This window comes from Ochotona curzoniae, unplaced genomic scaffold (assembly GCF_017591425.1).
Source record: "Ochotona curzoniae isolate NIBS_2020 unplaced genomic scaffold, NIBS_Ocur_1.0 scaffold_2476, whole genome shotgun sequence".
In the NCBI taxonomy this organism is placed as follows: Eukaryota; Metazoa; Chordata; class Mammalia; order Lagomorpha; family Ochotonidae; genus Ochotona; species Ochotona curzoniae.
Window position 1 is genome coordinate 19,846,990 of NW_024467095.1, and position 22,622 is coordinate 19,869,611.

General features: G+C 44.1%; 1 protein-coding gene across 2 annotated transcripts in view; it reads left to right on the top strand.

Moving 5' to 3' along the window:
- The window catches only part of RHEB (Ras homolog, mTORC1 binding), a 45,846-nt gene that overhangs the window by 12,749 nt on the left and 10,475 nt on the right, over nt 1-22,622 (top strand). For both annotated transcript variants that reach the window (XM_041001976.1, XM_041001975.1), the window contains exons 2-3: nt 10,400-10,471; nt 16,686-16,753. In XM_041001976.1, coding sequence (XP_040857910.1) covers nt 10,400-10,471; nt 16,686-16,753 — 140 coding nt within the window. The remainder of the gene's footprint in view (nt 1-10,399; nt 10,472-16,685; nt 16,754-22,622) is intronic.

Genomic DNA, 22,622 nt, shown 5'->3' on the forward strand with positions numbered 1-22,622 from the left:
TTTCTTTTTGGTAAATACCTGGAAATAGAATTGCTGGGGCACTTGTTAAGTATTTTTTTATGAGAAACTATCAAACTTCTCCAGACCATTTGTACCAGCAGCAGTGGAGAAGAGTTGCTGCCTGCCCTTTCTTAGGCATACTCTATGTTGGCCATCTTTTGAACTTCAGCCACTCTGATGTGGTAAGTTGTGGTTGTGTTTGGATTTCCTGGAGACTAATTTTAGATGTTTTCTCATATACCTATGTAATCATCTGTCTTCTGTGAAGTGTCTGCTCCGCTTTCTGCCTATATGATTAGGTTCTTTTTCATTTATTCTGAATCAAAGTCCCACATATGAAAGGAACTATTTCTGCCTAGCTTATTCCTTTTTAATTTTCCTATGTTTATCAGACGTTTGTGTTTGTGGTTTTTTTTTTTTTTTTAAGATTTGCTTTCATTGGAAAGGCAGATGTACAGAAAGATTGAGAGAAATATCTTCTGTTTGCTGGTTCACTCACCAAATGATTGGCACATATTGAACCCTGTCCTGGCTCTCACTAGTACCAGTGTGTGTTATGGACTGGCCCAACCCGACTCACCCCCAGACTTGGCTCTCACACTCACCGGAGAGAGCTGTGACCTAGTAGGGTTTCCCATGTTCCCCTACCAAACCCGCTCCCAGCAATGGCTCTTTCATGTGCTGGCGGGTACTGCTGATCCTTAGTGTTAGCACTCATTGGCAGGTACTGTGGCCTAGCCCAACTGGCCCATGCCCAGACCCAGCTCTCCTGTGCCTGGCAGATGTCACATCCTAGCCCAACCTGTTTCAGCTACAACCCTGGCTCTCACATTCACTAGTGGGAGCTGCAGTTCAGCACGGGAGTCCCCAGGGCTCTTCAACCAGGCCTATTCCCAGCCTCAAATTTTGTGTGTGCTAACTGGTGCTTTGAACTAGACTGGCGGCCTGCCTGCAGTCTGAGCTCCTGCTGGCAGATGTTGCAGCCAGACATGGCCTGTGCAGGCTCTTGTGCATGCCAGCAGGTGCTCTGGTCTGGCCCACCTCCAGCCCTGGCTCTTATGTTCCCTGGAGCAGTTGTGCCCTAGTAGTAGAGTGCCCCCCAAGTTCTTCCAGGCCTGCTCCCGGCAATGGCTCTTTGGCTCAGATTTCCCTGGAAGCAGCCCTGCTTGGCATGGTCTGCCCTCAGTCCTGGCCCTTGCATGTGCCAGCAGGCCTTGCAGCCTGACCCTGCCTGGCCTCCTTCCAGCCTCCTCCAGGCCCCCAAAAGGGAAAGGTGGGTTCCTGTCAGATCAGTTCTGTGGTTTAGCCTGGGTCAACCAGTCAGCACCCCTAACTCTACGTGTAACCCAGCTGTGTGCTGTAGTCCCACCAAGGCTAACACACAATTCCCCTACAAAATCTGCCCCCAGGTTTGGTTCTTTTGTGTTTTGGTGGGTGCTGCATCCCAGCCTGCCACATCTTATCTGCTGGTGGGCAGGTGCTGCTGCCTGGCCCAGCCGTGCATGAACCAATTCCCCCGCCCCCAGTTGGTGATGCTGTTTAGCCCAGCCCAGATGGGTACCTCAGCCTGACCCAGACATGACCTCTGGCTTCCCCCATGTAAACAAACCACTCTGTCTCAGCTCCCTTACATACCTCCAAGTTCAGTGTCCCAGTCCAGTGAGGACCCCGAAAGTAATTTCTGCCCTGTCAAACATGTCCTCATCAACTCCCACTCCAGTGTGTCCCCTGACCCCCTTTCCCAGACAATCTGCAGCCCCCACACCTAGGGGCCAGGGTGGTATATTCCATCTTTAAAAAAATAGTCAACTGTTGGCACACTGGTATAATTAGCATAAATTTGACATTAACCAGACCCAGGATGGTTTTCTCCCAGCAATGTAGTACTGTAGGCAGCCTAGGCTGGTAGCTGGGCAAACATCATTTCTTGTTCTTACTTACAGCCTGAGGATCTTCTTTCTTCAAGAGTTCAAATCCTGTTCACTTTGTTTTCTCATTGTTGAGCTTTGCATGTTGGTGTATGTTCTGGGTACCTGGGCTGGTTGTGTGCTCGTATTTTTTCTAGGTCTGGGTCTCATCGTGTCTGGTTTTTTTTTTTTTATTTTTTTATTTTTTATTTTATTTTATTTTTTTTTTTTATGAAGTCTGCAGTATCATTTTTTTAATGGATTGTGCTTTTGTTGTTAGATCTAAAAAGTCTCTAACTCAGGTTATTAAAGGTGTCCCCCAGTGTTTTCTTCCGGAAGTTTCACAGTTCAGATGTTACATTTAGCATTTAGGTCTGGGGTCTGTTTTTGATCTTTTTTTTTTTTATCTTGCATTTTTTATAAGGTATCAGCCAGATACGTAGTCACGTTGTCTTTTTTTTTTTTAATTGACATCTCATTGTTTCATCATTATTTACTGGAGAAGACTGCTGTTTTTCTTTTGAATTACCTTTGTACCCTGGCTGAAAATCAGTTGATGGGGTCAGTGCTGCAGCATGGCAGGTAGAGCTGCCACTTGCAGTGCTAGCATCCCCTATTGGTGCCATTTCAAGTTGTAGTTGCTCTAGTTGTGTTCCAGTTCCCTGCTGATGTGCCTGGGAAAACTGTGGGAAGTGGTTGGGCTCCTGGCTTTGGACCATCCAGCTCCTGCTGGGACAGCCGTTTGAAGAGTGAAGCAGTGGGTGGAGCACCTCTCTCTCTCTCTCTCCCCCTCTCCCCCCCCTTCCTCCCTCCCTCTCTCCCTTCCTCTTCTTCCTCTCCTTTTTCCTCTCCCACTTCTTTTTTGTAACTCACCTTCCAAAGAAATAAGTAAAATCTTTTTAAAAAACAAATTGATCTTACATGTATGTGAATCTTACTGAAAACTTTTATTAATTTAATTTCTGCCCTTGTATCATGCTACACTGTATTGTAGACTCCTAGTAAGTCTTTAAATCAGGTATATCTTAAGATTTCCTTGGTTCTTTCCTTCTTTGTGATTAGTTTTTCCATACTTATTTTGTATAGCCATCTATTTCAAATCTATTTCAGATTTTTTTTAAAATGTCCTATTTCCATTTCTAGTCCATGTTTCAAAATCAGATCCTCTTGATGTTTCATCTTCTCATGTCCCTTTCTGGACTGGAAAACCTGAAGTGGCTTTTATTATAAAGTTAAAACATCTTCAGTTTGACTTTTGACACTGAATATCTTCTGGTTGGAGCCAAGTAGACTTTAATCAGGTGTAGATATATTGTTATGCCCTCATTTTTTTGTCTTCATTTTATTATTGAGTTAAAAAAAATTGATACAATCCCATAGGCTCACATCTTTTGTAAGACTTGGGTGTGTGGTAGGACTAAAGTTACTGCTGGTACATTTAAAATGTACTATGTTGGGGCTGATGCTATGGTGTAGCAGGCTGAGCTTCTACCTGCAGCACTAACATTCCCATGTGGGCGTCAGTTCATATCCTGGCTGCTCTACTAACAATCCAACCTTGTGCCTATGACCGGGGGAAGCAGTAGAGGATGGCCTGAGTCCTTGGACCACTTGGGGTATGAACCAGTAGATGGAAGACCTTCTCCCAGTTTCTCTGTAACTTTGCCTTTCAAATATAAGTTTCTAACCAGGAGAGGCTTATTTCAGCGTTGGGAAAAGTGCCCTGGGATTTAGTAACTATTGAACACATGGCAGACGCCAGCACTGTGCTTCCCAACTGTGATTTGATTTCTTCCTTGAGCTGCAGGTTGAGGCCCCTAGAGACACAGCTAGGCGTCTGACCCTCACCTGCAGTTCTGGTCCTGAAACTTTCCCCAGTTTTGTTTCTACCAGTTTTTGTATTTCTGAGATGAATGTGTGTTGTAAAATTGGCTTCACCATCTCGCAATTCCCACAGCTGCTGTTAACAGAAGATATCTCTTGGAGTAAATGGAATCATAGCGAGTTAGGGGAGATAGGGCTTTATTCTAGATCCTTGCTTCTACTTAGAACCGCATTCTAAGTTCAGGTACGTATAATTGCAGATAGTGATATGATTTATTTGAAAGATGGAAAAAACAGGTAGGTGCACACATGTAGGCATACTTGAGTGCCAGAGAGAGTAAAGGGGTGAGGAAGAAGAAGCAGAGATGGCACCTAGGTACTGCTTGGGCTTGATCTCCCAAAAAAGTGCCTCCCAGCACCTCCTGCTCTGTGGTAAGGTGCCCACCCAGGAGTTGTATAATGTGGCGCTTTATATACATATTTATACATCCACTTTGCCCAGGTCCTGAGGGAGGGGGTGTTCTGATTGACAGGTAGGACAGAATTACCTGGGGCAGGAACGCCTGGTCTGTAACCTGCAGTAAGCTCATCCCATAGACTGGAAAGGAAAAGAGATGGTTATCCTTTGATAAATGTATGTTGTTGTGGTTGGGTGTTTGTTTTGTTTGTTTGTTTCTTTCTTTTGGCCTTGTGGAAATTAACAAATTTCCTTAAATTTTATAGAATTTTATATCACCTGTTTCTATAATACCTTTCAAAGGCCAGAGTCTCCACATCCTAGTTCACAAAGCGTGAGGTCTGATCTCCACAGGCCTCACCAGGGATCTTGGTCCACTCGGGTGAATGGAACTGAGTTGAGTGTTGAGGTCATTTTCTGCAGGGTGTATTCATCCAACTACTGCAGCACCCAGTGACATCTTTGTATAGCACTAAGAGCAGAAGCTATTACAAAATATGCACATATTTCAGATACTTTTATAACCCCATTGGAATAAAGTAATCCAGCATACAAATGAAAAAGGTTTGTAACTGTTTCAGGAAGAGGGCTGTTGAGAAGTGATGAGGGGGAGTAGAGACAAAGAGGGGGAAGAACAGCAGTCACTTCCTGTGAGACCATGTGGCAGGCCCAATGGCTCTGTCCAGCTCAGGCTCCTTTCAGAGTCACTGTGCCGTGACTTTGTTGCTGGGTGAAAAGAGACTCTCCAGCTGGGACACTGAAAGTGAAATGCCAGCATGTCTGTGACCTGGCCTGCTGGGGAACAGCCTTGCAGCCGGGCGTGGTGGTTTATGAGGGCAGGTGTCTTAACCCCTGGAGCAGGCTGCAGCATCAGCCAGAGGGCCTCTTCAAAGCTGGTGCTGGAGTTCTCCGTGTAGTAGGTCTGGGTAGGGCTCAAGAATTCACCTTTGTTACAAAGCCTGCCCTGTGTCATGAAACTGTTGAACTCATTTAGAACTACTCATGCAGAAAGGAAGATGACCACACAGAGAAATCTGGCAAGGGGACAGTGTAGAAAAACAGTGGTTTGTTAATGATCACCAGCTGAAATGGTTCAGGAAGTTTCCTGTAGTTGAGCTCAGCAGGCTCACCAAAGCAATTGATAAAGATATTAAGAACTGTGAGAGAGTGGGGAGGGTTCTGCCAAGAGTTGTGGAAACTGATTTGCCTAGAGGCTGAAAGTGCAGAGGGAAGAAAGTGAGACCTGGTGGAGATTGGAGATGAGTTTATTTGTAGCCTTTCGACTGCAGCCCTTGATAAGAAATATGTTTTATGGTGTCACCTGTCATGATATGTGTATAACTGAGAAGTTTCTTTTATTCTCTGCCGTTGTTGGTGATGTACCTGCAGACAGTATGGGATCGTGGCTCACTATTAATTTTCTGACCCCTTGCGTCAAAGCTGTTTTGAAAACGTTGCTTTGGCTATGGTGTGGATTTATCGGTAAGAGTTAGAAAATAGAGCCCTGGGGAAGACCTTGTCTTGTGCAGTCTGGGTGAGGACAGCTTGCGTGTACGTGAACGTCAGAGTCTCATAGCGGAGTGACGGACAGCTGTCCGTATTGTAATGGCTTGTGTTGCAGATACGTAACATTAGTTTTACTGGAGTCTCCCTTTGGTCAGGTAGCTTTTGGTGTTGGTCCTTAGTAAGCTGAAAACAATTATATCCCAGTGAATTGTTCTGGAGAATGTGTATATGTTATAAGCCCATTTGTAGAGGAGAATAAGCTTGAAAACAAGTTCATCGAATTTTGGAAAAAAAAAATGTTTATTTTGTCATAATCACAAAGTATGTGACAATATAATGTACCTTTTAAAATGTACCTTGTGTAGTAAACATCTATTTTTTTTTATAGTTTTAAAGATAGGGTGGTTTTGGTTGGCAGAAAGTATTTAGAAGTTCACTATGATTTTCAAATCTTGTAGTAACGTGTTGTAAAATGGGTGGTTTATGTCTACTTGTCTAAAGAGTTGATCTGAGTTTTTGAAATTCCCATCAAGCTGCACAAATTGTGTCTTTTGAGAGCATGATTATTGCTACAACATCCAGGATTTCCTGGGTTTCAAATCTGAATGTGCTAAGGACAAAAGCCAAAGTGAAATTAGAAAGAAGGAGATGACCAGGTGATAACAGCATGATTTGCTGTTGCTCAGCAGTGCCCCTTGGTAGCTGCAAGCGAACTGTATGTGAAGCTTGACCAAGAGAGCCGAGAACCTTCCTCTGACCTGATCATCAGAACTGAGAACACTGGAAAATGAGCAGTGGGATTTACTCACCCAGATAAATTACTGTTTAGTGCTGACTTGTAAAAATGTCAAGTCTTTCCATTCCTTATTCAGTCATTAATTCTCTCCCCTTGGGGTGGCGGTGGTGAGGGAGTCAGGGAAGTGCCACTGTGCTGGTGAGTGGTGCCTTCTTCCAGGAGCCAGCCAGTCTGATTGAGCTGTCAGGCGTGTGCCCTGCAGAGTGAAGGTTTTGAGATTCTGCTGTCCAGTTTAATCCTGATGCAGACGCAGTCTGCCACCAACCTGCTTTGTGGTTTTGCTTAGATATTATTTCTTGCTTTTGCGAGAATAATTGTGTTATAGTCAAATTTTCAAATTAGACTTTGAGTTAGTTTATTCCCTTTCTGTTAAAAAGGTAGTATTGTTCCTGTCTTCAAAACAAGATGACCCTTTATCTCTGTCACTCCATTTTGATGCTTTCATCCCATGCTATTTTAACATATAGTATATGTGACTATTTTCAGTGTAGATTGCTAAATTTCATACAACTTAGCTTTTCATTAATTTGACAAGTTGAGTAGGCTGCTTTATAAAGCAAAGAGGTTAGGCCCAGTGCAGTCTTCACCTTGAACACTCTGGCATCCCATATGGACGCCAGTTCTAATCCCTGCAGCCCTGCTTCCCATCCAGCTCCCTGCTTATGGCCTGGGAAATCAGTTGAGGATGGGCCAAAGCCTTGGACCCTGCATTCACGTGGAAGACCTGGAGGAAGTTCCTGGCTCTTGGCTTCGGATCGGCACAGTACTGTCTTGTGATCATTTGGGGAGTGAACCGGCAGACAGAAGATCTTCCTCTCTGTCTCTCCTCCTCTCTGTATATCCCACTTTGCAATAAATTGAATAGATCTTTTTTTTTAAGAGGTTTATTTTGGCTAAGGGCCCTGCTTGCCTGCATCACCCTAGAGGAAGCATAGATGTCTCCATCTGTGGGGTCTGTTCTTACTGGACCACTGGGATTCAGCCATTGGGGGAGGAGTCCACCCTAATGGTCTTATCTGTTTCCAAGGATTCTGCCTCTAAGCCACATATTGGATTATGGTTGCATCCTCTTAATAGCATTAACAGGGCTATGGGGCTATGGGGATTAAATCCTGCATGAGTTACTCACATGCAAGCTGTAGCAGTAGCTTCTGAAGCTGTTCGTCTGCTCTCCCTTCTCCTGGGAGAGGTGGGAAGGTCTGCCCATAGCAGTGCAGAGAATTATCCCCTCCCGCACTTGGAGATGTTTCCCAACTCTTGATGGAATCTTGGTTTCTCATCCTTAGCCCTTTCGGTGTTTTTAATCCAGTTCTGCTTCTGAGAACTACTCGCTTAGTGTCCACCTGCGTAAGGGCATTAGAAGCCCACACCAGGGCCCAGCACAGTGGCCTAGCAACTAAAGTCCTCACCTTGAATGTGCTGGGATCCCATATGGGTGCTGGTTCTAATCCCAACAGCTCTGCTTCCCATCCAGCTCCCTCCCTGTGGCCTGGGAAAGCAGTCCAGGATGGCTCAAAGCCTTGGGACCCTGCACCCTTGTGGGAGACCTGGAGGAAGTTCCTGGCTTCTGGCTTCAGATCGGTGCAGCACCGGATCGGTGCAGTCACTTGGGGAGTGAACCAGCAGAAGGAAGATCCTCCTCTCTGTATATTTATCTGACTTTCCAAAAAAGTGAATAAATCTTAAAAAAAAAAAAAGAAGAAGAAGAAGCCCGTGCCAAGGCATTTGGAATTACTAGGGAAGGACTTTAAATGGCATTTTGTCGTCCTCCTCTCTAATTAAATGATTAAATCAGTTTCATTTACCCCAAGTTACATCTTTAAAAAGGTTTTTAGTTTTGCTAACATAAAGGCTTTTTTTGTTCACTCTCACTGTTTTCATTGTTGTATTTTGGCTAAATTTTCCTTAAGTCTCGCATGTGTAAGATGGTTTCTTCCTGAGCTAAGAAGTCCATAACTGGGTACCAATAAATGCAAGTGGGATTGTTTCTTAATTTCTATTGGACTGCATTTCTTCCTTTATTGGTATAAAATGGAAATCTTTTGTGGAATCTGAATGAATGTGAATGACCTTTAGAGATCTGAGTTTCAATTGTATTAACTTGTTCAGAAATCTGAGTGTGGTAGATTGCTGTCTTTTGCAGGTGTTAATGGACTGATTAGTTGAGGTCATTTCAGGTCATCTCAAGTACTAAAGAATAAGACAGGAGACTGATAAGGAAGTGAGTGTTGCTTGGTATAATTTCCTTTTTTTTAAGGTTTATTTGTGTTGGAAAGGCAGATTTACAGAAAGAAAGATCTTCCGTCCGCAGGTTCACTCCCCAAATGCTGCACTGACCAGAGCTAAGTGGATCTGAAGCCAGGAGCTTCTCCCAGGTCTTCCACACAGTGCAGGGTCCCAAGGCTTTGGGCCATCCTGGACTGCTTTCCCAGGCCACAAGCAGAGAGCTGGATGAGAAGCAGGATGCCATGCCTGGCGGTGGAGGATTAGCCTGCGGTGTGATTTTTTTTCTTCTTTCTCCTTTTCTTTTTCTTTCCTTCCTTCTCTATTTTTTGTTGTTGTTGTTTTTGTTTTGAGATGTATTTATTTTTATTTGAAAGGCAGAGTTAGAGAGAGAAGGTGAGATAGAGAGCTTCCACGCACTTTCTCCATAAACCGGTGTTAGGCTGGTTCGAAGTTGGGCCCCTGGAGCGTCCTCCTGTTCTCCCTCACCTGGGAGCTCTCAGTTAGGAAGCCAAGGTGTGCCGCTTTAAGAAGATGGACTTCAGATCCGAGTGGTTCTGTGGACACTTTGAGTTCCACTTTGGCCTGTAGTTCAAGGCTGACCCCACTTATATCCTGTGCCACCCTTCCCCAGCCTCCATATGGGTCCCCCTGCTTCACCAAATTCCTTCACTGCTGATGAGCAGTGAATAGGGCTGCCCACTTACAGATTTCTAGTTATCCCACAACTCTATTTGTAAGCCAGCTTCTTAATGAAATAGTTGTTTGAATTTATGGGGCATGCCTTTGGTTTTGGCAACATTGTGCCTGCCACCTGTAAGGGACACGTCTGTGATTTAGAAAGGGAGAAGTGCAAGTGAAAGCTCAGGAGTGTAAGGCCCGTGCAACGCGGCTCTCTTGCTCGCACTACACTTCCTTTTGAGGTAGGAGTTATGGGTAGCCAGCTGAGTGTGCGTTTAATGTTGTGGGCTTGTAAGGAAAAGAATGGGATTGAAAGTGACATTGGGTAGAGACTGCTTCCTATTTCCTGGTGATAAAATAATTGGATCTGCGTTTCACTAGGTCCAGAGCCTGTTCTTAAGTCCTTCTGTAAAAATTGTAAAGAGGTGACATGTTAGAGCTGTAGTTGTTGATTTGGTTCTGTGAAATCAAGAATGTATCTTTAATTGTGTGGTGACAGGCTTTCTTTCTATCTTCAAAGAGTTCTTAAAATGAAGGTTTTTGATATATAATTTCAGATTATTTTTATGAAAAAATTAATATTTTTAAGCTGTATTTGGTAATACTTCTAACAGCTGTATATGAAAATATAAATCAATCATTGTATGGATTTCTATTTTAAAGTTAAAGTCACATCTCAAAGACACCAGAAGCAATTAACTTGATTGAAATCTTATTTAGTAGCTCGTCTTTAGTAGAATCTCTGTGCTTGTTGGTCAGTCGCATTTGTTAGTGACTGAAGTATGTATTTGTAATGTCTTAATTGCATAATATCTCCTCATATAAAGCATTAATGGGATTTTTAAAAAAATAGCTCAGATGTTAATTAAATGTTTTCTGACACTACCACCCCCACTTTCCCATGTTCCATCTGACAGAATGAGTCTTAAAAAGAAAAGGCTGTGAAATTAAAGTTTTTTACCTTAATATGTCAGCACATACCGAGTTCTTGTTCTCTTTTTATAGGGAAATCCTCATTGACAATTCAGTTTGTCGAAGGTCAATTTGTTGACTCCTACGATCCAACCATAGAAAACAGTAAGTATTGTCTTCAAGTACTTATAAACTGAGAAGTGCTCTTTTGTATACAAATAGCCATTGTCTATTCATGGAAGCTTTGATTACAGAGGCAATTCAGTTGAATCTGTGTATGTCTGAGGTCAAAGAAAACTTGGAAAATTTTTATTACCCTCTTTGAGCATCCCTTGCCATCTAGATATTGCTGCTTCAGTTAGTAGAAATCATTCTGTTGGAACTTCCACCTTTCAGCCAGGTACCTTTCAGAAGGTAGAAGTGGAATAGTCCTTGCTCGGGAGTTTCTTTGTTACTCTCAGCAGTAAGCCTTTTTGGAGATTGCAGGCTTGAAAACAAAGAATGAGAGCTCCTTGATCCCTCCTGATCCCTCCTGCCTCAGCTGTAGCACTAGTTCCCCACGCTGCCCTGCAGTCTTGAAGACTTGGGGAGGCTCTGGAGAGATGAGCTGTTCTGAGAGCCTGGGAACCTTACAAAGGGGTTAGCTGAGAAAGCCTGTTGGCATCCCAAGCCGTGCTCAGGGAAAAAGAGCAGCCAGTTAGAACCAGCTACACCCTTTACTGGATGCAGTCCCCGTGTGTGGTTTTGGGGTTTTCCAGTGGGTTCTAGGCCCTGAGCAGCCACATCTGGGGGCGAGCAGCTGAGGTGTTTGGTCCTGGGAGGTCCATGTGTTGGAAGCTCATCTTGTAACAGGTGATTGTGGAACCCCAGCTAGGCCCCTAGAGCCGGTGTTGGCAGACAAACACTTGTTGAGACAAAGGCTTACTGAGGATTTGTTTCCAGGCACATACAGTTCTGAATGTGGCATTCATTTAAAAATGGACTGGCCTTTTCGGCATCACACTGAACAGCCAGGTTCATTACAGTGTAATAGCTAGGTTCATGGACTTTACCTATTGGAGTCATATAAGAGACACACTAAAACGCTACAGCTTGTATTGGGAGAATTCCCCTCTTTTTAGTTGATAAAGAATAATTTCCTGGAATTTTGGAGGCTGGGAAATCCAAGGTCGGTAGTTGCCTCTGACAAGGCAAGAATTCCCACTGGGGCAGGAGTCTACAATGAAGGAGGTAGGGTCTACAATGTACACTTGTTGGGGGCCAAAGGCTTTGGGCCATCCTCTACTGTTTCCCCAGGCCACAAGCAGGGAGCTAGATGGAAGTGGAGCCTCTGGGACATGAACCAGTGTCCATATGGGATCCTGGCTTGTGCAAAGTGAAGACGTTTTTAGCCACAAGGCTACTGCACCGGGCCCATGTGTTGAAAATTTTAGGAAATTAAAAATTTAGCATCCTTAAATGAAGTTTCATTAGAACACAGCCACATGCATGTTTTATGTCTTTGGTTGCTTTTGCTCTGAAGTGATAATTGTTCATTACAAGGACCAGGTGGCTTACATAGGCTAAGTATTTACTTTTTGTCCTTTTACAGAAGTTTATCCACCTGTCTTGGTGTGATATTGGCAGAGAAGGAAGTTGCTGGTTGCTAAACTAATCGGCAGGACCCATGTGTGAGGCTAACTTGTGGTATTTGCAGAGAAGAGTCCAGAATAGATCCTGTGTTAATTTGTTGAAATGGTCGTGTATAGAATAGTGAGCATGGGGAGCAGTTGGATTTAAATGCTGGGTGAACAAGCTAGGTTAGCTGTTCACTGAAGAGATAGCAGAAGAAGAAAATCGTCATGTGCCCTGAACGTTAGTTTGCTACACATTAACAATTTAGGATTTCCTGTCCTTAAAAATTTGAGGCTCTCTTGGGAATGCCATTGGTGTTATCTCAAAATCAAAATGAATTACCTGTACTTTTGTAATTTTAGAAAGTGTCCGTCCCACCACTAGGTCACAATGGCCAGGGCTGGGCCGAGCAAAGTGAGGAGCTTCAAGCCCGAGCCCTGTGTCGCACAGGAGGTGCAGAGGCCCAGTTACCTGCTGCCTCCAGACTGTACAAAAGCGGGAAGCTAGAATTGGAAACAGAGCTAGGACATGAACCAAGCGTTTGACCCTCCCAGTCCAGGGCACTCACTACCAGGCCACGTACCCACGCCGACTTTTGAAAGTCATCTAGTTGCATTTCAAATTTTTGTCCTGTTTTAGTATTCAATAACATTTTTTATTTCAAAGGTGAATCCAAGGGTGGACACTGTGGCCCGGCCCATTGAGACACCTGCACCCTGTATGAGTGCCCTTTCTGATTTCGAGTTTGACTTCTGATCCAGTTTCCTGCTGGTTCAACTGGAAGAGCAGCAGATAACCATGTGCTGACGGGAAAAGCTGAGCAGAGTTGCCCGCTGCTAGTTTCAGCCTTACCCAGGCTTGGCTGCTTGAGGGCATTTGATGAGTGAACCAGCAGATAGAGAATGTCTCTGTCTCCCCTCTCTGGCACTCTCCCTTCGAAAGAAAGAAAACCTTTTCTAAAAAAGTGAATTCAAGTGGTTTTATTTGAATCATTGAAAAGTTCATGAGGCATATTCAGGTCAAACTCTTTACCAAACTTCTGGTTATCTTAACACAGAGCAGAAGCCTGTATTTCTACCCTTTACCTGTTTGGTAGAAAGGCATTGTTCAGCATTGTGGCCTAGCAAGTAAAAGCTGCTGCCTGTGGAACTTGCGTGCTCTGAGTGTCAGTTTGAGTCATGTTGCTCCACTTCAATCCAGTTTCCTGCTAATGACGTAGAGAAAAAGATGGCCCTAGTGCTTGAACTCAAGCAATGCACATGTGAGAGACCCAGATCAAGCCCCGAGCTCCTGGCTTCATCTGTGTCCAGCCCCAGCATTTATGGCCATTGGGGGGAATTAACCAGCTGTTGGAACATCTTCATCTTTGTCTTTCTCTAATTCTGACTTTAAATTAGTTACATTAGATTTTACAAAAAACAGTAATAGTGAACTGAAACTTTTCAAAAAGTTACTTGAGGGCCTGGCACGGTAGCCTAGGGACTAAAGTCCTCACCTTGCTTGTGCCAGTCTGTTTCCCAGCTGCTCCATTTCCCACCCAGCTCCCTGCTTGTGACCTGGGAAAGCAGTGGGGGATGGCCCAAAGCTCCTGGCTTTGGATCAGCTTAGCTCTGACCATTGCGGCCACTTGAGTAAACCAGTGGATGGAAGATCTTTTATCTGTCTCTTCTCTCTGTAAATCTGACTTTTCTATAAAAATAAATTAAAATCTTGGGGAGGAAGTAAATAAAGTTATTTGAGAGGCCAACAGACAGGAGATCCCTGTGTGCTGGTTCATGCCCACAGGACCTGCAGTTAGCATTGGGCTGGGTGAAAGCAGGAGTTGGGGATCCATCCTTCCTTTCTTTCTTTTTCTCCTTCCTTTCCTTCTTTCCTAGATATATTTTTTATTGGGTGGATTTACAGAGAGAATGTCTTCCAGCCACTAGTTCACTACCCAAATAGCCACAGTAACCAAAGCTGAGTCAATCTGAAGCCAGAAGTCAAGAGCTTTTTCTGGGTCTCCCACATGGGTGCAGGGTCCCAGAGACTTTCCCAGGCCACTAGCCAGGAGCTAGATGGCAAAGGCAGTAACCAGGATATAAATCAGCACCCATATGGGGTGCTGGCACCACAGTGGTAGAGGGTTGGCCTGTTGAGCCCCGGCACAGGACTCCCTAGGAACTGGGGGGTCATTCCAGGTTTCCCACAAGGGTAGCAGGACTGCAGTTACTGAGATCATCAGTAACGGCCCTGAGGTCTCCCTGTAGCAGGAAGCTGAAGGTGTCTTAAAATGCCCATCCCCAAAATCCAACTTTGGTTTTTCTTTTCTTTCTCTCTTCCCACCCCCCCTCCCCCCATTTAATTATTTAATTGGAAAGGAAGGGGACTTCTAGCAAGAAACTAGATTGGAAGCAGTGACTGAGCTAAGTAGCAGCAGCACCATTCATCTTGCCCAAGCTCACATATTTGGAATCATTTGACTCAGTTCTCATTCACTCTTTCAGTCAGAAAATCATTGGACTGTGCTTCAGATGCATCCAGAACCTCTGGCTGTTGAGGCCATCGTCGTTTGTAAATAACGATTGTCTACTTGGTTATGATGTTTGTTGCTGTGTTAGTGGGTTCCCACCTAATTTCCCTGTGTGCCTTTTTGTTGATCAGTCATGATGTAGCCAAGTAGATTATCTTGCTACTCAGAAACACTTGGTTTTTTGTCACGTTCGGCCATGTTGACTTGCTTGCTTTTTCCTCCTGCTATTCGTATTTAACCTCTGTGTGTGGGTGCTCTGCCAGAGAAGACACCAGGCAGACTGAGTTCATGTTGATATAGCTTCACCTTCCTTCTTCACTAGGCCAGCCTGCCAGGCGCCTGAAGCAGTGTACTGATAGTAACAGACATGAAATAGTTTAGTGCATGATGCTCTGTTTCAGTTTGTCATAATAATTAGATCATGCTTCATTTCTGCAGTTACTCTTTTTTTCCTTTTTTAAATTGGAAAGTCAGATATATAGAGAGGAGGAGAGACAGAGAGGTCTTCCATCCAAGGATTCGCTCCCCAAGGGGCTGAAATGCCTGAGCTGTGCTCGATCTGAAGCCAGGAACCAGGAACCTCTGCCAGGTCTCCCACATGAGTGCAGGGTCCAAAGGCTTTGGGCCGTCCTCCACTACTTTCCCAGGCCACAGGCAGGGAGCTGGATGGGAAGCAGAGCTGCCGGGATTAGAACCAGCGCCTATATGGGATCCTGGCATGTGCAGGCTACCATGCTGGGCCTGCTGCAGTTACTTCTGATTGAAGATCACTAGTCTTACTGCTCACCAGTGCTTTCTAGTAGCTTTAATTAAATCATTTGATCTCACTGACTGAAGATAAGCTCCTTGACTGACAGTGCCAGATGCATTCCAAATTGAGATGAAAACATACATTTGGAGTTTTCTTTTGAATTGATGTAACAGGCTACATTGGATATTGACTCTCTCTCTCTCTCTCTCTCTCTCTCTCTCTCTCTCTTTCCACTTTATTTGAAAAGCAGATCTTGCATCCACTAGTTCACTCTCTAGATGTCTGAAGCAGCCTGGGCTGAGCCAGGTTGATGACAGGTGTTCCATGCAGGTCACCCCAAGATGACAGGAATGTCAGCCCTAAACCATCCCTGGCTGACTTCGTCACAGGATGTCTGTTAGAGGGAAGCTGGAATTGAAGCAAATCAGGGCTGAAACCTGAGTGCTCAAGCGGTGGCCTAACTGAAGCACCAACTACCCACCCCATCAGTTTCCCATGGATTCTGATCCTATTTCATCTAGTTAACTCTTTAAAGTGAGAAAGTGTGACAGCTTAGACATCTGGTCTGTAAACATTTTTCATTCACCTTTGTTTTAGCATCCTTGCTTGGTGCTAGCAGATTGTTTTCAGTAATGCTAGTAGATTCTGTGACTTCTTTCAGCTGTCCTTTCTGGCTCTGTGGAACTCATAATTCAGACAAGCTTTCCTGTCCCCTCCTTGATACTTTTAGTGTTCTTGCATAATTTCCATGTATCTGGTTCAGCTTTGCCTTTGCCTGGGAAGTAGTGGGATACCTCCCCTGGCTCTGGTTACACACAGCAGCAGTCAGGACATGGTGTGAGACAAGGTGGCTGTGGCTGGGCGTGCACAGGCTCTGCTCTGCCTTCTGGGTGTGGCTCCAGGGGTCACATCTTAGCGTTCTGCGGTGTTAATAGTGCTTTGTTCTTTTGTTTGAAGTCTCTCTCCTTAGAATTGTAGGTTGATTTTTTTTTCCTGGAATTATTTCAATCTGGGTTTCCTCCCTTGCTAGAAAAAAGAAATGGTCCTAAAGCTACATGGGAATGATGAGTTCAACATAGAACTTCTGTTCTATTGCTGTCTTATCTGCCAGTAAAATTGTTAATTTTCTTAAGTTCTGAGATTTCTTAGTACTTAAGTTGGCTTTTTGTGCCATGGTGCCAGGCTTCCTATAAATTTTCACAAGAGTGAGGACCTCCCTCACAGAACATTCAAATTACAGGATATGAATTATAACTTAAGTTGTTTGAAAAAGATTAAAGGTTTATCCAAGCCTAATTAGTAATCAGCCATTACCTCTTGGTTAAATAGTGGAAGTTGGAGGAAATCTGTACAACTCAGTTTAGTTCTTTTTCTTTTTTCATTTTGTGGAAGTTTACAAGATTATTAGGGCCTCTTTATTTGGTTGGTTGCATTGTTCAAACTTTAAATGGGCTGCAGCTGTTTATTTTCTAAGACTAATAATGAATTCCCTTTTCCCATAGCTTTCACCAAGCTGATCACAGTAAACGGACAGGAGTATCATCTTCAGCTTGTAGACACAGCCGGGCAAGTAAGTGACCACAGGATCTCGGTGTCTGACAGCATCTCTGGCAGGCCTGGGCCAGCACTATCTCCCATGTGTTAGCTCCTCCAGAACTGCTTGTGTACATAACTTAATGTAAATATGCCATCTACTGCATCTTCCAGACAGGCACTTGTGGTACTTTTTCAAATAAATTGCTTTTCTATTTTAAAATCGCTTTAAAATTGTTTCAGGTGTGTACTTAACACTGTGACTGAAGGTTAACACTTACTATAGGGTATTGGTTTTCTGTATTGTGAATTTTGATTTTGTATTAGAATTCATAATAGTGCCTTCTCTCATTGTACTCTTCATTAAGGACACAAGTGAGTCTTTTTGAGGGAGAGATGAGAAGGATACGCAGAAGCAGTTGATTGAATCTGGTGAGGGGTCCAGATGCTGCTTCATCGTGCCTGTAGCTTGTGTGCTTAGGTGGATAGATTTTGAAATGATTGTAGAGTGCTGATTTGATTTGCTTGCTGAGTGGTAGGTAATTTCTGAAGCTGAAATTGTACCCCAGAAAGGGGTTGGTCATGGTCAGATTCCGTAGTGCTGATGTGTGGGATGGATCACTAGGACAGCTGCCTGGAAGCAAGGAGGATGAAAAAGAACATTGGGGTGGGGCGAAACAAACATCCTTTCCACACTTTTTCCGGCCCTCGCTGCCATAAGCCTGCTTTTACTAGAATCCATTTGGTTAGGCTGAATTGTACTCATTCCCTGAAGGGGAGGAAGTGCTCAGAGGCCGAGATGTGAGTACCGACATCCTGTTGCCCTTGTATCTCAGAGCCAGCAGCGGATCAGACTGGCAGGAGGCTGATTTGTCCTGGAACTTTGGAATGAATTCCTTCTGCTCTGTGTTGTGTCTGATTTTGTTTTTAGATTTATTTACTTTTGTTTGAAATAGTGAGCCTTTCCATTCGATGGTCATTCTTCAAATGGCTGCAGTGACTGAAGCTGAGCCTAGAGCCAGGTGCTTCCTCCAGGTCTCCCATGTAGGTGCTGGGGCCCAAGGACTTGTGCCACCCTTAGCTGCTTTCCCAAGCCGTAAACAGGGCCTCAATCAGAAGTGGAGCCACCAGGACTTGACTCCACACCTATATGAGCTGCTGGCACCATGTTTTGAAGAGAACAGATATGAAATGAAACACATTCCAGAACCCTAGCTTGATGCGACAAGAAACTATTGAGGGGTGTTAGCACTGAGCAACCCCTGGAGTTTCCATTCGGGAAGGTGAAAGGAAATCAAGGTGTGTCTTATCTGTGAGCATGTTCCCAGAACTGTCATGCACCTCCCTCGTTGGTCTTGTGGTCAACATATGTAGTATGCTTGAATTATCAGTTATCTTGGTGGTTTATTGGAGCAAAATCATCTTGGGATTTTACGAGCATACCTGCGTATAGGACCGAAAGTAAGTTTGGGGTTTATTGAAACATGGGGAGGACAGACGTCTCCATCAGGCAACAATGCCATAGGTCACGTAGTTTCTCTTAGGAGTCAGTGTAGAAGAGCTTCTTGAGTAGAGTGTTTCATAGGCTTATAGTTTTTACCTTTTATACCTCAGGTGACTAATTTGTCTGAACCAAGATACTTTTAGCATGAAGGGTGCTGCTAATAGTAATTATGCTGTGACAACAGATAGTGCTTGGTCAAAGAGATATCATTGGGGCTGCTCTGCTTCTGATCCAGCTTCCTGCTAATGTGCCTGGGAAAGCAGCAGAAAAATTGGCCAATTACGTGGGCCTCTGCCCCTATGTGGGAGACTTAAGTAGAGTTCCTAGCTCCTGCTTTGAACCTGACCCAGTCCTGGTGGTTGTGGCCATTTACGGGGAAATCAGTAAAGGGAAGTTCTCTGTCTCTCCGTCTTTATCTGTTGCTCTGCTTTTCAGAGAAGTCATGAAGTAAGTAAACTTTTTCTTTAATGCCACTTTCAACATTTTTTTTAATTGAAAAGAAAGATGACCATGCATTTATAATGGGACTCTGGAATCGGGATTTCTTTTATGTCTTAGGAATCTTTGTTGGGCTCCTGAAAAGTGAGCATGAGGATGTGAATTGATAAATCACTTCCCTGTTCTGTTATTGTTGAGATGTATTTCCATCAGGCTAGGAGGGCACCCAGGTTACACAGTTGTCTGGGCTTGCATCCTGGCTTCTCTTGTAGATGCAGTGACCTTGAGACACGGAATGGATTTTGATGTGCCCGATCACCTTCAACTGACATGATGAGCATGACATCCCCTATGGCATCAGTTTGTGTCCCCTGCTGCTCCATTTCCAGTGCAGCTCCCTGCTAATGTCCTAGGAAAGCAGCAGAGGATGGCCCAAGCCCTTTGACAACTGCCCCATGTGGGGAACCCAGAATAAGCTCCTGGCTTCAATCTGGTCCAACCTTGATTGTTGCGATTCTTTGGGGAATAAGAAGAGATTTCTGTTTTCCCACCCCTCTTTGTAACTCTACCTTCCCAATGCTAGAGCAGTGTTGCCTGTTGACTCACTCAGCATTACTAACCTTCAGTGGTGCTGGCACAGATGGGCTTAGTATGAGGAAGCTGGCCTTGAAAACATTTCCTTGCAGAATTTCTTGATTTTCTCTTTATCAAAGACATGTTCCTCTGAGATAGTATTTTACTTTGAAGCATAACTATGCTTAGACATAAGTACTTTTACGGCTAATGGTATAATAATATAAATAAACCAAAAGAAGTGTAAGGGGTGAATCTGTATAGCATGCAGGAGCAGAGGACAGATTAGCAGCTCCCTAATCTTAGTACTTTTGATTCTGTTACTACTAGATAAAGGTTAGAGAATTTTTGCACAAAATACTCAATTTTAACATGCTTTGAATAATTAGTTCCTAGTTAACTTAAAGGCTGAAGTCTCAGGAAACAATGAAGAGGTTATGCTAAGAGTTAACAATTGGTGATAGCAGAGTACAGACAGCTCCTGTCCTTTGGAAGCCTGGAGGAGGGTGCGACCTTTGGTTACTGCTCCAAGACCTGTGGATTCGCACTGGGCTGCTCCAGTGGGGAAGGTGGTTGAGAAACAGATTCTTTGGAAGCAGTCTGGAGTCTGACCACTGACACGTGCTGAGAAGTAGAAAAGTTGCTTCATGCTAGCAAGTGCTGTCTGCTTAACAGTTGCTGTGGGCACATACATGTCACTGGGATTTAAAATTGTCCAGCTAGGGAAGTTGAAAAACATAGTTAAAAGCAGGTAGCACAGTTTGCTTGACACATTTTGTTTAGACCTAATTTTGAAGTGGAAGTAGGTACTCTAGATGAATTTTGTGAGCTTTTCAAGGCCAGCATTGCAATGGCAGTAGTAAAGCTGCTGCCTACGACACTGGCATCCCAGAGGGCAGCTGGTTCCCAGCTGTTTTACTTCCTGTCAACTCTGCTCACGACCTGGGAAAGCAGCAGGAGGTAGCTCACGTCCCTGAACGCCTGTTCACCACGTGGGAGACGAAGCTTGAGGTCTGCGCTTGGCTTGGTGCTAGCTCTGGTGGCCGTCTGGTGGTGTGAGCCCCGATGGAGGAAAGCTCGCTCGCTCGCTCTTTGAAAAAATGTGAGCTTTTCATTGAAAAGAAAGGGAATCTTGCTTTATTCATCATTAAAGCAAACTCACTGTTTTATTTTTAAGATTTATTTACTTATTTGGAAGCAGAGAGAGAAATCCTGTATACTGATCCACTTTCGAGTGTCTGCAACAGCCAAGGCTAGGCCAGGCCCAAAGTAGGCATCAGGGGCCTGCATGGGTGTCGGACCTCAGTGCTGCCATGGGAGGCAGAGCAGCCGGGACTCAAAAACCAACACTTGGAGTTGGGTCACTGTGTCCCGCTCATGGCGACATAGTGCTGTCCCCAAGTGTGTTTCTTTAAAGATAGATACAAATAAATACACGTGGCATAAGATAGCACAAAAATGCTGTAGTGAAGCCTAGCTACCCCCAGCTAGCTCAGCCCCTTCCCACCTCAACAACTCATTGCCAGTTTCTAGCTTGTGCTTTCAAGATATTTGATAGATTAAAATACAAATATAATTTTAAGTTATTTTCTTTCTTACACTAAAGTCATGCATCTCCATATTGGAGATTGTTCTGTTTTATCTCAGGTAGGACCAGGACGCAGTGGCCATGTGACGTCTCATTGTTCAGACCCGTCACGTCTTGGTACAGGTTTCCTTGTTTTAGATCCAGGGTCTAAGTGTGCAAACTTTCTAACAGTGGAAGTGTGTTGGCTTGCAGTTTTTGTCCTTCCCAGCAGTGAATCGAAAGCATCTGTGTCTATACTTTTCTCAACAGAGAATATTAACAAAACTCTTGTTACTTGTCTGTACTAATTTATTTGGAAAGGGAGATTTACAGAGAGAAAGCTCTTCCATCTGCTTATTTACTCTCTCAATGGCCGCAAGCAGTCGGAACTGGCCAGCCCAAAGCCAGCAGCTTTTTCTGGGTCTCCCACACAGGTGCAGAGTCCCAAAACTTTGGGCCGTCCTCCACTGCTTTCCCAGGCCACAAGCAGGGAGCTGGATAGGGAGTGGAGCAGCCGGGCCCTATGGGATCCTAGTGTGTGCGAGGGGAGGATTTAGCCCTTGAGCCATCATGTCAGGCTCACCCTATTACTGACTTTGCCATTTCTTCTGTAGTGTTGTTGATGTTTCCTTGCTGATGTAAGAAATTTCTTAAAGATATAAGGAAAAATTAGCATGTTGAATAATTTGAGATACAAGGTTTTATTCTCAGGTTTGTTTATGGTTTCTGTTTAGACACTTAGATTGTGTAAACTTTTTTTCAGTTCACTAAAAAAATTCTATGCATAGTTTTTGCCTTTTTAATTGATTTACAGAGAGAAGGCGAAACAGAGATAAAGACCTTCCATCTGCTTGTCCACTCCCCAAGTGGCCACAAGGGCCAAAGCCAAGTGGGTCTGGAACTAGGAGTCTCCTCCAGGTCTCCCATGCAGGGGCAGGCTCCCAAGGCCTTGGGCCGTCCTCTACTGCTTTCCCAGGCCACAAGCAGGGAGCTGGTTACGAACCAGCGCTCATGTGGAATGCTGGCACATGGTGACAAGGACAAAGCCATTAGGCTACCATGCCAGGCCCTATGAGTATGAATAGTTCTCATTTTCATCATGTAATCTTTGATTTCTCTGGAATGCATGTTTTAAAAAAATATTAATTACAGATCAGCTTGGCTGTTAACTCCTAGGTGGCTTTCTGCTGTTCCTAAGTGTTTTGTTGAGGGTTATTTTTTAACCTCACTGATTTGAAATGTCAGTATTACTATTATAATTCTCATAGCTACTTGGGTTTTTCTGGATGGTCTATTGAGCCATTACAGCATTATTTTTAGTTACTATTGCTTCATGTTTTTCACTCACCTGCCCTTAGGACTTCTGTTCTTTCTCAGATAATGTGAAAGAGAATTGATATCATGTAAACATTTATAGATTAATTTAGATTTCTTTAATGAGTGTCCTTTTGATTATGCATGTTTTTGCTGAAGACTATAGCATGCTGTTTTATTTTTTTTCTTTTGGATCTTGAACATTTTTTTATTTATTTACTTATGTGATAATGATACACATGCTAGCATAAGTTTAGTGATGAGAAACATTGCCAAGTGTACCTGACAGTCGGTGGGCATCTCAGTGAAGGACTGAGAGCCGGGAGTCTGTGTTTGAATATCACATGAATGTTGATTTGCTGGCATCAACACTTGGGAGTTTAGCTTAGCAGTAATGACAGCTGTCACTGACGGGGATGTGTAGGGCCTGGCTCCTTAATGCTCTACTTCCTGCCAGCAGACAGGAGAGAGGCAAGGTGATGGGTCAGGTGGTTGGGTTTCCCCTGGTTT